We start from the raw sequence: 16000 nt of genomic DNA on the forward strand, positions 1-16000 counted from the left end.
CCGGGCCCGCCCCGTGCGGCGGGGAGCGCCCACAACCCCTCGCGGCGACCGGGCCGCTCATTTGCATACGGTTCCGAACGTCCCGGTGCGATTCTGCTCGCGGCAGCGGCTCCTTGGCTCAGAAGGGACAGGGACCGGGCAGAAACGTAGGGGAACCGTCATTGAACTTATCCATCATGAGATAACATGGGGAGCCGCTCGCCCTGACCTATAGAGCTAGCGCGCAGAGCTCTTCCGGCGGAGCTGAGGGGAAGTAGTTATGCCTTAAACTTATGAGTAAGGAAAATAACGACCCGGGGTGACGCCCGGGTCCTCACTGCCAATGTGAGAGGAATTTTTGCGCGGGTACAGGTCGCCCCCGGGTGCCCCGCCTACTTCGCGGGATGCCCGGGTGCCGTGATCTGCCCGACCCTCTGTGCCGCGCGTGCCAACGACAGAGCTGTTCTCTGTGTTCAGCTGCAGTGCTTGGGATATTTACGGCCCGCTCGTAGCGTCATCCGCCCGCTGTGATGCGGCCGGACACCGCCTCCTCAGTGCTCTAGCACGTGGTTACCGTGAATTCGAATTACTTTACAGATCAAAAATAGCTTAACTAGTGTCTCCCTCCTCCTGCCGCCTTCACTAATCTGCCTTAAGGGCCTTCACGAAGCTAAGAAATACATCAACCCGCTACTAATATATCATGTGTCTGCAGGAAGTGATTCCTTTACTATGCTTCTGACGGAGGAATTAGGCTATTCAAAATCAGACCAAAATTGAAAAACGGCAGTGAAAGGGAAAACTGTCTTATGCAGCTTGGGCGGAGGTGAGCTTCCAGGGATGCCTCCTGCCCTACCTATCTTGACTTGCAGGACTGTAGCTCTGGGTCTCACTGCAGGTCCTGGTGCTGCTGAGCCTCCCTCCCAAAGCCCTTTTGAAGCACAGAGCACCCCTAGGGCCTGCAGTGTGGGGTTTCTTCCTGTCGTTGGAAAACACTTCTCCAAAATGCAGTTTTGCTTCCGCCTGCAGCTTTGTCTGATCCCCGGCACCTGTCACGAGTTTCACTTGTGACTCCTCCACAGCCTCCCTGTTACCTTCCTGCCATCTCCCCACCACAGCATCCTGAGCTGTAGTAACTCCAAGGCATTGCCGTGGATGCGGCAGCATCCAGCGTGTTGCTGCAGAGCTGGCGGCCCATGTGTACTCCATGCGAGATACACGAGGAAAACTCCTGGACTTCAGTAGAGCAGAAGCTGCCAGTGAGAGCCCGGGACAAATGCAGAGGAGATGGGCACTGCTGAGGCGTGTTCACAGTCACACAGGCTCAGGATCCCACAGCACTGATTCCGTTTCAGGAACATTTCAAGCCTTGGTGAGCCTATAGTCATACCAGCAGCGACACCAAGTCTCTGCTTAGTTGTCCACTGGTGCTTGATCCAGTTCCAGGGTGGAACATGACTGCATTACTCTCAAATTAAGGTACACAAATTGTTAGCCCTTTTTGTGCTGCCTTTCTGCAGGTGTTGAGGTACTTGATCAAACTGAGGTGGTGGGGTGTATGATGTGTCACATTTGTTTTGCTGTTGCAAAACTAACAAGCGACATTTGAGAAAATTTTTATAACTCTAAGAACAGCCCAAGAGGTTCCAGACTAGAGCTCCATCTAGCCAGTATCCTGTTTCCAACCTGCAAGGACCACCAGTGGGGGTCTCTGCCAGACACCCTTTCAACCTCAGTGCTCTTTGTGCAGCCACAATGCCCTTTGGCAATACCTCCACTCTGCTGCATGGTGAACCACATCCTCCTGTTCATTTTGCTTCTATCTGCCTGGTCCTTTCAACTGAAGGTGAAGAGTGCACTCTCTCTTCCACCTGTGATCCCTGAAGTCATCTTCTGTCCAGATGAAGAATCTAGGCCTGCTCAGACATTCCTTCAGTGAAGCTCCCTTCCCTCTTCAGCACCCCCCTTTCCATGCTAAAGTCTCTGTGGGAGGCTGGTTAGGGGGCGTGAGCTTTGCCATTGTGGGAAGGAAGACTTTAAACCTCAGGATCTCCCACTGCCTGGATTTCTGATTATTTTACTCTCCCTGTGAGACACAACAAGCTGCAGCTCAGGTTTCACAGGTTCCTCCAGGCTCCTTTTCTGAGCTGTGAATAAGAAGTCAAATATTTGCTCAGGAATGGGCCTAGGCCTCTGCTTCCCTCCTTGAGGCTGGGAGAGGGGGGAAGGTGCAAGCAGCAGCAAAGAGATTTCCCTGAGTGCAGGGATCACTACAAAGGGCTTCTTGCCCAAACGTGATGAGAAACTTTCAGGCCTACCCTTTGCTTTTCCAGAGATGGGTTCCTTGAGCACGTCTTGTCAGCTGAGACCCCACAACGTGGAATTCAGAACAGAGGAGACCATTTCCCCATCTCTAACCAATATCTTTTTAAAAATATTAATTAGGAAATTATGCAAAGGACTTCATATTAACCTTGGGATAGTATATGGCACAGCATCTGATTTAAAATATTACATTTGTTGCATTGTATAGAGGCACATGAAGCAGCTAAAAGCAGAATGATGTGGCCAGAGAGAATGTCAGATAAGTTGCCATGGAGCAAGATCACATCATTACTCAGTCCAGATAAAGTCCCTTGGTCACAAGGACTGACTACAGGTTTAAATGTGTGTCCTTGCACTTCAAAGGACAGAAATCTGTGTGCCTGGTGTGTCAGAAGCCAAATAACTTTTCTAGCTGATATCAGTTAGAAGAGATCCTAACCATCTAAGATGTTACTGAAAACTTAATTCTTCTCTATTAATTATTACAAAGCTGTCAAAACTTTAGTATGTAGGCAGTACACTCCTCTTGGACTGCATTAATACCATCACCATAATCATTACCTTGACACAGAAATATTTTATATGAAAATTATTAAACAATTTTGTTATTGAACCCAAGGGGGAATTAGCTGCTGTAAGGGTAATTTCTCTGTCAGGTTTTGTACAATGAAGTAGAATATTAATAATTACAATAACAATCTCTTGACTTTTTTTTTTTTTTCCGTAGGGAAGACACAGAGACCTGAACATTTTTGAAGGTTATACCAGGAATGTCAGTTAATGTGAGTTCTGTTTGAGTTGTAGTTCTTGTTTATGTTAATGAAGTGAGATTTGGCTTACTCTGCTAATTATTTATTGAAACATCTTTCTTAATAGGAAATAAATTATTTTAAAAAAGAATAGAAGACAAAAAAGTACCACAATTGGGATTTAGATTGGAATAAAACATTTTCAGATGTAATGGGATATTCTTATTATGGTAAAAGTTTAAGCTGTTAGCAAAATACACAGGATTGGCCTCTTTTTTTCTACTTCCTTTGCCGGAGTTTTTTCACTTATTTGCATAACCCAGAACAGAACAGGACCTGTTTGTTGGGTTGTTGTTGCTGCTTTTTGTCCAGGTTAGACATGGGTGCTGCAGCAGGAAAGGCCGATTCTCACAGCCTGGCTGCGGGGGCTTTGTCCTGCCCAGGCAGAGGAGACAAGTGCTCGCTTCCTCCTAAGCTCGCCAACGTCTGGCAGCCAGTTGTGGTAATGCTTTTGTGCTGGCATCAAACGCTGGCACTGCCAGCATGAGCCTCTCAGTAAGTGTTTTAAAGTTTCTTACTACTTAAACGTATATTGTTCAAAATGATGTGGTGAGTTACTCGACATACCTATTCAAAGGAAAGTTTGTTTTGCTTTTTAGTGCTGTTATTTTACTTTGTTTCATTTGACATTTCTGTAACAAGCAACCCTTTTGATTTCTTTAGTAATGTTCAGACTTTGCTCTTCTTGAGCTGAATACAATTTTCCTTTTAGCCCAGATTTTGAATCCTTTGTGGTTGGGCTGCAGGCATGTTAGGGAACTGGTTCCCAAACAAGCTTGGCGAATTGAGAACCATGTGAGAAGTTAAAGTGCTCCTCAGTTAGTACAGTTGTAGAAGACTATATTCTGAATCTCCATTGTAATGGTTTGTCCAAGAAGAGTAATTTCTGCATGGAGATACCTCCCATCACACAGATACCTACCATCTACATAATTTTTCAGAAGCTGGGAAAAGACCATATTTGTTCTTTGTAACATGGTGCTTATTGCCTGTGTGTCATTTAAGCTATGGCAGTTCATCATAAATTTTTTACACTTGCTGAAGTTTTTGAAAGCAGGAAAGCAATAGGAATTACATTATGTAAGGCTGCTGTCTTGTAAATTACAGTGTTAAAGAGTTTTATTTTTCCCAATGTTCTCAGTGACAGAGAGAGAACAAAAAGTCTGCTTCTGATGTTGGGAGATACTGGGAAGTGTATGTAAAGCCTGTTAGAAAGGTTGCAGCAGTGCTTGTAGCTTTCTGAAGACTTTTAAATCAATCTTTGAAATATAAAGCTTTGCAACTTGAATATTTTAGCCTATCAAAAATGTTGTTAAGAAGAGAAAAATCAAAGGAAAGGACCATACATGAGGAGATGCAGAAGCGATGAGATAAAACTGATGTAGAGCACAGGACCAGACTGGGAGAACCACAGGGTCTTAAAGATTAGACCAAAAAATTTCTATGCAGATAACAAATAGAGCATGGCAGCTTGCCATATATGTAGTATTATACCTATATAATCACATGGCATTTGGCTCAGGGTCATGTTGAAAATTCTGCTTGCTGGTACTGGGCAATTTCCCTGTCATTTACCTTCTAAAGCCTGGAAAAGATGAAATACTAATGCACTGCTCATCTGAGTCTGCAACACCTTGCAAGGTATGAAAAAATAACTGTGGTGGTTCTTTCTTTTTGTGAAAGTTGTAGGAAGTATGGTGCATATCTAATTTTAATTCACCTGCTCGATTCCATAATAAATATTTCCAATAAAGGTCTTTTACAGTCAGTTTCTCAGCATACTGTGGTTTTCTAAAAGCCAGTTTTCCTACACATACCTGCATCCCAGCTCATGTTGTCAGTAAACTGCAACATGCTTACTAATATTGAATTCCTGAGAGAAACAGAGCAATTTGCTTGCTGGGAGCTGCACAGAAATTTGGCTTTCTTTCTGGGGGCCTATTGAGAAAATCCCAGGGAGTTTGTGCAGTGAAGGAAACTGCTGGACTTGAAAGAAGAACTGGAGAAAAGGACTCGGCAGGCACACAGCAGGATTTTAAGTCTTTTTTATTTGGTAATTCTCAAGTTGCTTACAGAATATTCTCTCACACAAAATCACATGAATGTGCATTTGCCTCATAACATCACCCTTATGCCATGAAATACAATCTTTAGAGCTCTTTGGTCAAGAGCTGTGGCAGGTTTGTGGCTGAACAGCTGTGGGAGTGGTAAATTGTACAGATGTGAGAAAGCAGCTGAGAACTAACAAGGCAGGTGGCATTTGTGAGGAGAAAAGTGGCCTTTTGGCATATAAGAGTGAGCCTCTGTGTCTGGATACACAGGCCAATGCACTGCTGTCTTCTGAAAGTCCATTGTAGCCTTTGTGACCCTTGTCTTTTAGCATCTTATCTCTTTCTCAGCTAAGTATACTTCTACCCAAGAAGGATGCCTGTTTCCCAACAGGCCATCTTCATCCTCACTGCTTATTTGCTAGCACGAAACGTGAGCCTGCAGTTTTTGCACCTGCTGTAGGCACATGGGAGGTCAGGGATAGCACTGCTGTTGTGGGTCATGCAAAGTGTTGGTCCTACTACATGCAAGTGCCTCCATAGGGTGGTTGAAAGCGCCACTGGTATCTGATAATGTCATAAACATTAGTGAAGAGCAGGTAGGGTAGGCTGAAAAAACAATACTCTTTCCACACAAATACTGTTTGGAAACAGCAAGGAACAAATGTCACATAAAATGTATGCATGCCATTGAGGGAAACATCTTCAATTTTTAACACGTTTGTTAATAATTATTTATCCCAGGGGTCCCAGGCTGGGGTTGTCTAACTTACTAGCTCTGAGAAGCAGGTAGTGGGAGAAAGAATAGTATCATATTGCACAGCAGCTGTTTCATCTTCTTATAGCCATATACATGAGTAGCCTGACTCTGAAGTCACGCTATTTTTCATCCCAGACTACACCTTTCACAATGGTTTGTTCCCAGCATTTCATTATAGGCCACAGAAATACTGTTTTTTTCCAGTACACCACATCTTTCTTGTCCACATGCTCTAAATCCTCTGTCAATCTTCCCTCTGCATTCCACTCCGCTTTAACTGGAGGGTCCTGAAGAAGCAGCAAACAATAAATCCTGCAGCACTGCAGTATGAACTGGCTTTGGATGACAGTTTCTGCGTGAACGCCAGCTTTCTGAGAATGAAATGAGGAGAGTTTTCAAAGCTTTGTAATGTTATGATGTTACAACATTACATTGCCTCCCTGCTCTCGTTCTGTGCAGCTGCTCCACATGAACTAAGCAGTCAAGAACTTCACTTGTCAAAGCTGATGGTACTATTTGAGTGGGACATTCAGGGGTCTCAGGGTACTTTAAAGGTTCTTTTATTTACTACGTCCTGGCTTCTGGATTATTCCAGCATCCTGCAACTGTCTCTATTTCCTCATAGAAAGGTCTGCAAGGAACTTGATAAGGCCAAGCTTTTTGAAAGGCCCAGCAAGCTGCAAAAGGACGAAGCTCATCTTTGGAAGTTTCATATATATGTGATATATATGTCATGTATCTTCCATTAAAAAAACCCTGCTAAGACAATAGTCCATTTGGATAGTAAATATCAGGGCTTTGTGCACATCAGCAGTGGCTGCAAGCTTTCTCCTGCCTCCCCAGGGCTTTGGCTGCTTGTGTTCAGGGTCAGCTCTGCTATAGCATGGCCATATAATCTTGGATTCAACTCCTGCACAAACAGGCAAAGTGGCAGAAAGGGTGGTGTGAGAAGGAGTTATGAGAAGCCTCATCTTCACCCACAGACCTATCACCACTTGGCCCAAGAGCTCAGTGGTGGCTAGGTGCTTGCCTGAGCTGTGATGTTGGGATGTCTGTGCCCAGCCTTGCTGACCCTGCCTGACCCACAGACCAATTCCACAGTTCAGTCTTGACCTGCCTGGTCACTGGTGATCACTGGTCTGTAACCCTGATCACCAACACCGGCCCTGCTCTTTGCACCTTGCTGGGGTCCAGTAGGACTGTGCCTTTGTTGGTAAGGGCACTGCCCTGCCTGTCCTGCTGTGCCTTCCTTACAAGGTTACATGTACATTTATCCATACCTGTGAGAATATTTTGGGAGTATATGGGCTGGAAGGGCCTCGCCATAAGTGGAAAACAACCTCAAGCAGAAGGGAGACCTCCCTTTTTTTTAAATAACAAGCTGCCCAGAAAATTGAACCACTGCCTCTGTTCCTGGGCTGTCTCTTTACTCACCTTAACAATTTCACTGTAAACCTCTGAGTGGTTTTGGTAACATGATTGCCCAAAGAGATTCCTTATTTCTCGCATGATCCCCTACAAAACAAGCACAGCACAAAGCAGCCTGTTTTCATGCATTATGGCAAAAACTGGGAATTTTTGTTTCTCAGGTTGTGTCAGTCAGCAGTGGAGAAGTCACTCATTTCGAGCTTTGGAGGAAGGTCCCATACAAGCAACATAGGGCACTCAGTGCCTCAGCCAGCTGTGTATCGTGGGACACAGAATCATATAATATCTCAAGTTGGAATGGTCCCAAGAAGATCATCAGGTCCAACTCCCTGCTTCTAACAGGAATAACTCACCTCTTAGAGAGAAAGACCTGTTTTATTCAGTGCTGCTCTCATACTTAGGGTTGCTGGAGCGTATCTTTCTGCATCCCCATCCCTCTCAAGTCCTAAGTTATCCCCAGTGCCATTGCCAATAGATTTTGAGCAGTGTCTTTAGCAGAAGCAAAGTTCTAAATGAAGGGCAAATGCAGATGGCCCTTCTACCCCACTGCCTAGGTCCAGTTACACAGAAACATGAAATACCTGTTTGCTGTTGGTCATAGTGTCATTTGAAGGTGGAATGCCAAGAACTTTAAATATGTCAGCTGTTCTCTGCTGTAAATCTTCCTCACAAGCATCAAACAGCCTCTGCAGTGCAAAACCAACAGCTGATTACAGCGGCAATCACAGTGAAAGGAGAGGCGTAGTGTGGAAAGCACATGCTGAAAATGCATCTGTGTTAGAGTAAATTGTAGGGCCACTAATTGATTGAAATGTGTCTTCAATACCTGTAAAACAAACTATTTCATTGAGCTACTTGTGTACTGAAGCCCATTCTTCAGCATCTGTGAGGCCTTATCATCACCATCAATGCTAATGATGGCCTAATCTCAGTCTTGTCCTTTAAGGTGTATCATTTTGGTATTTTCCATCAGATTCCTCCCAGCATCAGAGCAGTGAGTCAGACGTCGAAGTGAAGTCTTTCAGCTAGTAGTTCAAGCATTAACCATAAGAAAACTGGACTGTTTTCCCACTTGGGCTTAACATGGGTGTGGTTTGAATGTGCCCTTCTGAAAAGCAGGAGGAAGCAGATCACTGTCAATTTGCTCTCTACAGCGTTCCATAGGCCCTGCTGGGCTGAAAAATCAGAGATCCAAACTAGGGCCCCAGCCCTGTCTGGTACAGAAATACTAATACTCAAAGGCTGCTATACTGGCCACACCATATTGATTTGATTAGAATCAGATTGAAAAAATGGACAAGAACAAACCTTAATTATGTGACTGCCTTGTTCATACGTCCAACGGTGGGATGTGGAGATCCTAATTTTTTCCCACTCACGTAGCCGGAGCATCTCGTACCTCTGCAGCACAGCAGACAATCGTGAAGGGTCATTCATGTCCTCAGAGTGCTTGTGCATGGCCATTGCTTTAGACAAGAGCTCTGCATTTCTAGAGCAAAAAGGATATTAAAAACACTTAGCTAAGACAGGATGAAACAATGAATAGGTGTAACTATTTTATGTTATGAATCTATTTCATGAATCCCATGTTCTCTACAATGCGGTTCTCAACTACATTTTGTAGCTGGCAAACAGCTTTCATGTGGGAGATAGTGCTTCCTCAGCTGAGTTTTGCATGATCACAGTGAAATCTGATCAGGATGCCATCCTGACTATGTCACTGTAGACTGGTTTCTTTAATTAATATGTTCAACCTGGGGATGTCTCCTTCCTTCCATCTTCCAGAAGTCAGTTACAAAGAGATGCTGGCAGGTTGAAAGTCTGAGGAGAAGGTATCCGGGCTGTCTGGTCAGAAACAGAATCCCTAAGGACTGGAGGAAGCACGAAGTATGTGGGTTTTCAGTGTAGAAACACACAGTACTTTCAAAATATGAATAAATACCTTACCTCGCCTCTAGCTTTTTGATCTGCCCTTTCAGCTTCTCATTTTCCTCTTTCTCTTGAAGGTCTTTTGTGACAGCCCTTCCAGGAAATGCTCTGAAACAGATTTCTATTGTGAAATATTTTATTTGTACTTGGACACTGGCACAACAGAGGACTCACCCCTATTGAATAGTCTGAATTCCAGAAAGAAAGCTGGGGAGTGGGAAAGCACAGAGCATCCAGGAAAAACTCCAGGGTAGCTTAACAACCTCCCCTGAAAGCTTCCACACAGGATTTATGCTCAAATCAAGGGGGAAGCTATTTACATCAGAAGAAATGGAGGTGTGGTTGTGAGGATCATTATGATTCTCCCCTCGTATATAAATTTTTAATATAAAGAATAGCATTACCTGTTGCAACTCTCCAGATGTTGTAGTCGAGTATTAACAGAATGAGACCAAACTCTGTTCTCCTTGTCCATCCATCTATCAGAGGAAGAAAGAAATAATAAACCACATTACAGTCAGTAGGCAAGTATGTATTAAAGTCTTACAAAATGCACAAGCTAAACTTCCTCCTTCCAATTTCTGATCAGCCCATAGGGGAAAAAAAAAAAAACAGAGATGAAAACTTCTCAAGGCTATTCTTTGACAGGTGGGTGGTTTGTGATTCTGTGAGTCAACAGCAATAGTACAAATAAAATATTCCCAAAGTGTAAGATCTGCATATAATATAGTGCAGATCAAACAGCTTCTGTAAATTGGCTCTGCATTTCCAGTATAGACTGGATGAAATTTGTTGCTAACTCAGAACCCTTGTGTCTGGCTTATTTGTAATCTTCTGTCCAACCTGCCCTAGTGTGCACCAGCTACAGTTGATCATCAAAGGCCATGCTAAACACAGTCATTTCTGGTCAGTGGACTCACTCTATAACATTTTCCACATTTTTTCCAGACTATAATAGAAGGCCTCCAGGGTTGCAGTCTGCTCTCCATGGGCTGGTGGCTGCCATGAATTGTCAAATGTATGTCTGAGGAAAAAAAGAAAAGGGAATTCTAAAATGAAGGGGAAAAAGGACACATACGTGAAACAAGTATCTTATAGTAGACAGTCCTGTGAGCAGAGGTTTCATGACTACATCCAAGCTAGCAAAGGGATCAGAGACCGGACAAAGGCTCCAGGGCACACTGATGCAGATTTGGCACAAGTGAGCTAGCACTCTTGCAGATAATGTCTGATACAGCTCAGAGGAATCCACAGACCAGGGTTTGCCAAAAATAGGAGGGTTTGAGTAATCATTAGGTCTGGATGAAGTGGGCAAGATACAGGGAGAGGTCCTGAAAAATGAACTCAACCCAAAACTGCAGTGTGTGGGGAACAGCAAACTCAGGTGACTAAACCCAAATTTGCAATGTACGAGTGTGGGGGTTTTTTTAATAGAGGAGTACAAAGCTCTGTGTTCTCAAGGTAATTTTTTTTTCTACAACTGCTCTGTGTCTTGTTTCCTAATGAGGATCCCAAATATCAACTATTATTGCAGAGACAGTCCCGGATTAAAGTGCTCCTGCAGCTTGGAGGCAGATGGAGAAGAGAGCAAGCTCCTCCCTGCAACCAGATGTCAGAGAAAGCCTAAGCATAAGGCTCTACCATTGGTTTATGCACAGATGATGCAAGGGAGTGTCCTGCCCCTCTTTCTCAGCATCTCCCCCTCTGCCATTGAAGCACATTTTGGGTTTGTGTACTTGAACGGATTCCTTTCCAGTTAAATCACTTCATTTCCAGTCTTTCAGTAAAGACAGTTTTTTTGTTCTTTAAGCTTAACAGTCCCGTATAAAATTTGCATTTTAGTCAGCCTTTCCCTGCAAAATTTATGAGCTCAGAGTCTGAGTCCCAAAGTCCTGGATCTTGTTACACTGTTTATACTGATCTTTCCAATTTGTCTGCCTCTTACACTGATTTAAGATCTACCTCGCCTTCTGGATCTGGACTTAAACTGAACTTGAGGAAAGTAACCATGCCTGTGATGGATGGGAAGATTAGGAAGAAGAAAACAGAGCTTTTACTGAAATATTTCACAGTCAGGAAATGTTTGCAGTCTTGCATTGCAACCCCCCAAGGAATTTTGTAGAAATATTCAGGCCTATTAAGGTTAAACTTGGTAAGTTTATCCAGAGACATCTCCTGTGTAACATACCTGCTGCCTTGTGCAGTCATCATTCTGGGATCAGCATCCTCATGCTGTCCTTCCAACAGCTCTGTTCTGCTGTAGACAGAAGAGTCATGTGCAGCCATGCCTTTATAGCAGCAGCAGATGTTTGTTGAAAGGAGTGGGCAGCACTAGGGATGCTCTGTGTTGTCAGGAGTGCAGGAAGCTACTGAGACCTGACAAAGAGTCTTTGCTGCTGTAAAAAACAGAAGCCCTCTTTACAGGAAAAGGCATAGGTCGAGTGCCACACCTCTCTCCAGCCAATAAAATCAGTGGAGGTGGACCTTCACCCTGGAGCATCAATCATTTCAGTTTGATCCCACTCCCACCTGTTCACTCCTCTCTAGCTCCCAGAGCTGCACACCTCTGCACTGCAGTTGGCCGTGGCCAGCAAGTCAGTCTTTGTTGTTGCTATAGATTTTGGCACATCCTACAGCGGATACTGTTTTTCTCTTGCTTCAGGTACAGACCAAATCCGCCAGGTGTACTGGGGAACAGAGCATGGGTTCAAGAGCCCAAAGACACCCACATGCATCTTGTTCAACCAGCAGCAGGAGTTCAAGAGTTTTGGCTATGATGCTGTGATGAAGTACAAGAGCCTGCCCTCCAGCAAAGCTGAGAGCTGGTACTTCTTCCAGAACTTCAAGATGAAGCTGTATAACACAGTAGGTGAAATGGTTACTGCTATAGGAGTCAGAGCTATTAATTTATTTGTGGTGTGGGGGTTAGAGAACTGATGAAGATGGCTGAGTAAATCTGGCTGATGAGAATGAATGAACATAAATCAAGGAGTATTTTTATGAACTGAAGAAGAAATTATTTATTTTTGTAATTAGCCAAAAGCTTCATGGACCCTTCCTTTATGATGTTTTTTAATTGTTTAAAGACAATCAAACCTGACCGTGTATCTGGGCGAAGCCAAATAGACGTGTGCTGATTTTGGCTGGAGTAGAGTTAACTTTCTTCACAGTGGCTAGCATGGGTCTGTGTTTTGGATTTGTGCTGAACACAGGGTTGATAATATAGAGATGTTTTGGTTATTGCTGAGCAGGGCTTATACAGAGCCAAGGCCTTTTCTGCTTTTTGTACTGCCACATTGGTGAGGAAGTCGGGGGTGCATGGGAGGCTGGGAGGAGATACAGCCAGGACAGGTGACCCAAACTGACCAAAGGGATATTCCAGACCATACGACATCATGCTCAGTATATAAAGTGGGGGGAAGAAGGAGGAAAGGGGAGATGTTGGGAGTGATGGTGTTTGTCTTCCCAAGTCACTGTTATGTGTGATGGGGCCTTGCTCTCCTGGAGATGGCTGAACATCTTCCTGCCCGTGGGAAGAAGTGAATTAATTCTTTGTTTTTCTTTGCTTGCATACGTGGCTTTTTCTTCCCCTATTAAACTGTCTTTATCTCAACCCATGGTTTTCTGGCTTTTCCCCTTCCAATTCTCTCCCCAGTCCTGCTGGTGGGAGAATGAACAAGCAGCTGTGTGAGGCTTGGTTGCCACCTGGGGTGAAACCACAAGAGTCCTTTTTGGCACCCAGCATGGACCTTCCCACAGGCTGCGTTCTTCATGAACTGCTCCAGTGTGGGTCTCCTGTGAGGCCACAAGTCCTGCCAGCAAACCTGCTCCATCACAGGCATCTCACAGGGTAACACCCTCCTTCAGGCATCCACCTGCAGCCCTAACAAAAAGCTGCCCTGTTCCAGAGCTTGACAGAGAAACTAGCCCCCTTCTGGGGCTCCCTGCCTCAGTCCTCAGGGAGAAACATGGAACAAGTGAAGTTTCCTGTAATTCAAAGGAGGTGGGCAGCCTTAAGAGCTCATCCCATGTTGTAAACCTCCCACTAGTTTGTCTCTCCCTCCCCTGAAATGTTATGTTGAAGCCAGTTTAAGGATGGACAGCTGTCTTTCAAGCTGTCTTTCAAGCTGTCTTTCAAGCATGTAGTGGCTGTCATTTTTCTCTGAAGGCTCTGTGCTAGTTCAGAATATTTCACAGCTTTATCTGAGTTTGCTTGTTCAGCCAAACATCAGGCTACCTCAGGCCTCCCTGTCTGTGCTCCAGAGTCCCACAGGGCCTCTCAAAGTGTAGAATAAACCAGAGCACAGGGCCAGTCCCCGATAAAGTCTTATGTCCTATCTTTGGCATTCACCAGTGCTAAGCAGTGAGTGCTGAACTGGATGCCATGGTGGGTGGGAGGACTCTTTGAAGACTTTCCTCCCCAGGAAGCTAGGAATGATGTGGTTGTCACAATGTCACCTCTGGAGTGGTAGGTTCTCACTCACTTCCAGAGGGGGGCTGAAGAGAGGTTTTAGTTCAAAACCATTTCTCTGCATCCAAGGAGCGAGTGGTTAAGGGAAATTTCATTACAGAATCACTCCCCACTGGCTCTTCAGAGGGATCTACAGTATCTTTACAAACTTGGGCCTAGAAGAAACAGCTAAATTATCAATCATATTGATATTTTGCCTACTGAATCACAGGTGTGTTTGGTAGCTGACCTGCGTCATTTAGGCTGCAGTTAGCCACAGTACTGAAGCCAAACCCTGCTCTGGTTTTCCCAGTGCCGTCTGCCTCCCTGGCCTTACCCTGACTGCTTTATGTCAGATGAATTTAAAAATTCACAAAAAGTTCACAGTAACTATAAATTAGTCTTGAAGCTGTGGCAGCGGGCTGCCGGAGCACTGGAGCTGTGAAGAGTCCCCAAGAACAGAATGCTGTAAATCCTTATGTCATTGGCAACTAACTGCTCAAATGGATTCAAGCAGAAACTGCAACAGAGGTTAAACAATAGCTTAGCAACAGCTGATAGGATGAAAATACAACCTCAAGTTACCTTAGATCATTATAATGTTAAAAAACACACTCCCAGGGGAATTTGTATGTGGAAATCATAGTATAATGAACTGGACCAAGATCAGCACATGTACATTAAAAATTTTGTTACACAAGCACGAGTGACCAATCTCCTGTTTCTGCATGATTCTTTTTTTTGTTACCTTTTTGTAAAAAGGACTCTGCTTGTTTCCCAAAAAGTGTGCCAGCTGTGCTAGATGCCTGGCACCCTGTTCTGCAGATTTGTAATAAAATCATATATCTCAATTCAGTGTGCTAATTGGCTCTTGCACGCTGGGTGAAAGGGCCCTGCCCTAGGGATTACGTGCTGAGGAGCATCACCCCTGTTAGAAAATATGTCTCCTCATGCAACAGAAATACACTTAAGAGCATTCATCTCCCTTGCGGTAATAAACAAAACAAACCTTGGGAGAGGAAAAAGAAATAAACCAAGCATGCATCCTCTTGCCCCAGGATGGGGATGTGAGTGTCAGCAACAATGTGATGACTTTATGATTAAACAGCCCATTTTTCAGAGCTAGACCATTTCCAGGCCAAAAAAAAAAGGTTTCTGGAGCTTTTTTGTTTCAATCTCTAGAGACTGCTGAGGTGTAGCATAGATGTGTATAGCTCTGTTAGAGATGTCAAAACTTTATGAGGTATTATTGTGTTCATCTTACAAGGACTCAGCAAATCATGCAAGGGGGAAATAGAAGATAATTTTCCAAAATAGTAACACTGGAAGATGAAAGACTAGAAAAGCATGTCACAGAGAGCATGGTGACATGCTTGAGGGAGGATGTCATTGCTTTGTCAGGTCAGGGATTGCCCTGTGCTGCTCATACCTGGCTTGGCACCAGAAAAAATAGACCCATTGCATCCCAAGGCTGGATCAACCAGATAAGTTTATGGTGCCTCTATGGAAACATAAGGGCAGTGAATACTGAAAAAGGAGAGACGAGTCCAGGGCAGGTACAGTACCCAAAGGGACGGTGACCAGTGGAAGAGCCCATGTTGGAGCAATTCAGTAGGACACAAGGAGCACCAAGAGCAAAGGGACCCCCACACACCACCTCCCAGCTTCTGCACCACCCATGGTCTCACCAAAGCGTCTGGTGGCAACAGCAGCACAGGGGTGGGGAAACAGGTTGGGGGGAAGCGAGACATCTAAGTATTGGTTAGTTTGTTACTTGGCAATAAATTAATTTGATTGAAAATTCTCAACTCAAAACAGGAATTTTTGGCCCATGACATTGTGTCTGACTATATAGTGAGTGAACTTTGCGCTGCAACGTTCCAGAGGAGAGTGGGGGAGAGCAGAGGAAAAATCCCCTAGGGAATCAGAGAATGTTTGGGATTGGAAGGGACCTTAAAGATCATCGTGTTCCAACTCCTCCACCATGGGCAGATACATTTTCCACTAGACCAGGTTGCTCAAAGTTCCATCTAACCTGGCCTTGAACTCTTCTAGGGATGGAGCATCCACAACTGCTCTGGGTAACCTGTTCCTGTGCCTCACCACCCTTGTAGTAAAGAATTCCTTCCTAATATCTAATCTTAACCCACCTTTTTCAGTTTAAAGCCATTACCGTTTGTCTTATCACTTTATGCCATCTCCAGTGAAACAGTCCACCCCAGCTCTCTTGTAGCCACTTTAGGTACTGGAAGATTCTATAAGGTCACCTCAG

The 16000-nt window shown here is 44.4% G+C and overlaps 1 protein-coding gene, 1 long non-coding RNA gene and 1 other non-coding gene across 3 annotated transcripts; 2 read left to right on the plus strand and 1 right to left on the minus strand.

Annotated features, from left to right (window-relative positions):
* Positions 1-102: 102 nt before the first annotated feature.
* Positions 103-12922, plus strand: LOC135415152 (uncharacterized). The gene is made up of 4 exons (XR_010430972.1): positions 103-1458; positions 3032-3086; positions 3426-3608; positions 11941-12922. It is a non-coding gene; the product is annotated as an uncharacterized LOC135415152 (long non-coding RNA).
* Positions 260-408, plus strand: LOC135415319 (U12 minor spliceosomal RNA). Its single transcript, XR_010431082.1, has one exon. It is a non-coding gene; the product is annotated as a U12 minor spliceosomal RNA (small nuclear RNA).
* Positions 5144-10841, minus strand: LOC135415137 (uncharacterized). Its single transcript, XM_064656725.1, has 7 exons — positions 10199-10841; positions 9683-9757; positions 9297-9386; positions 8658-8838; positions 7931-8035; positions 7356-7436; positions 5144-6292 (listed from the first exon to the last, which is right to left on the minus strand). Exons 2-7 carry the CDS (start codon positions 9751-9753, stop codon positions 6041-6043), a joined length of 780 nt encoding a protein of 259 aa, XP_064512795.1. The 5' UTR covers positions 9754-9757; positions 10199-10841; the 3' UTR covers positions 5144-6040.
* Positions 12923-16000: the final 3078 nt, after the last annotated feature.

This window comes from Pseudopipra pipra, chromosome 5, assembly GCF_036250125.1.
Source record: "Pseudopipra pipra isolate bDixPip1 chromosome 5, bDixPip1.hap1, whole genome shotgun sequence".
Lineage (NCBI taxonomy): Eukaryota > Metazoa > Chordata > Aves > Passeriformes > Pipridae > Pseudopipra > Pseudopipra pipra.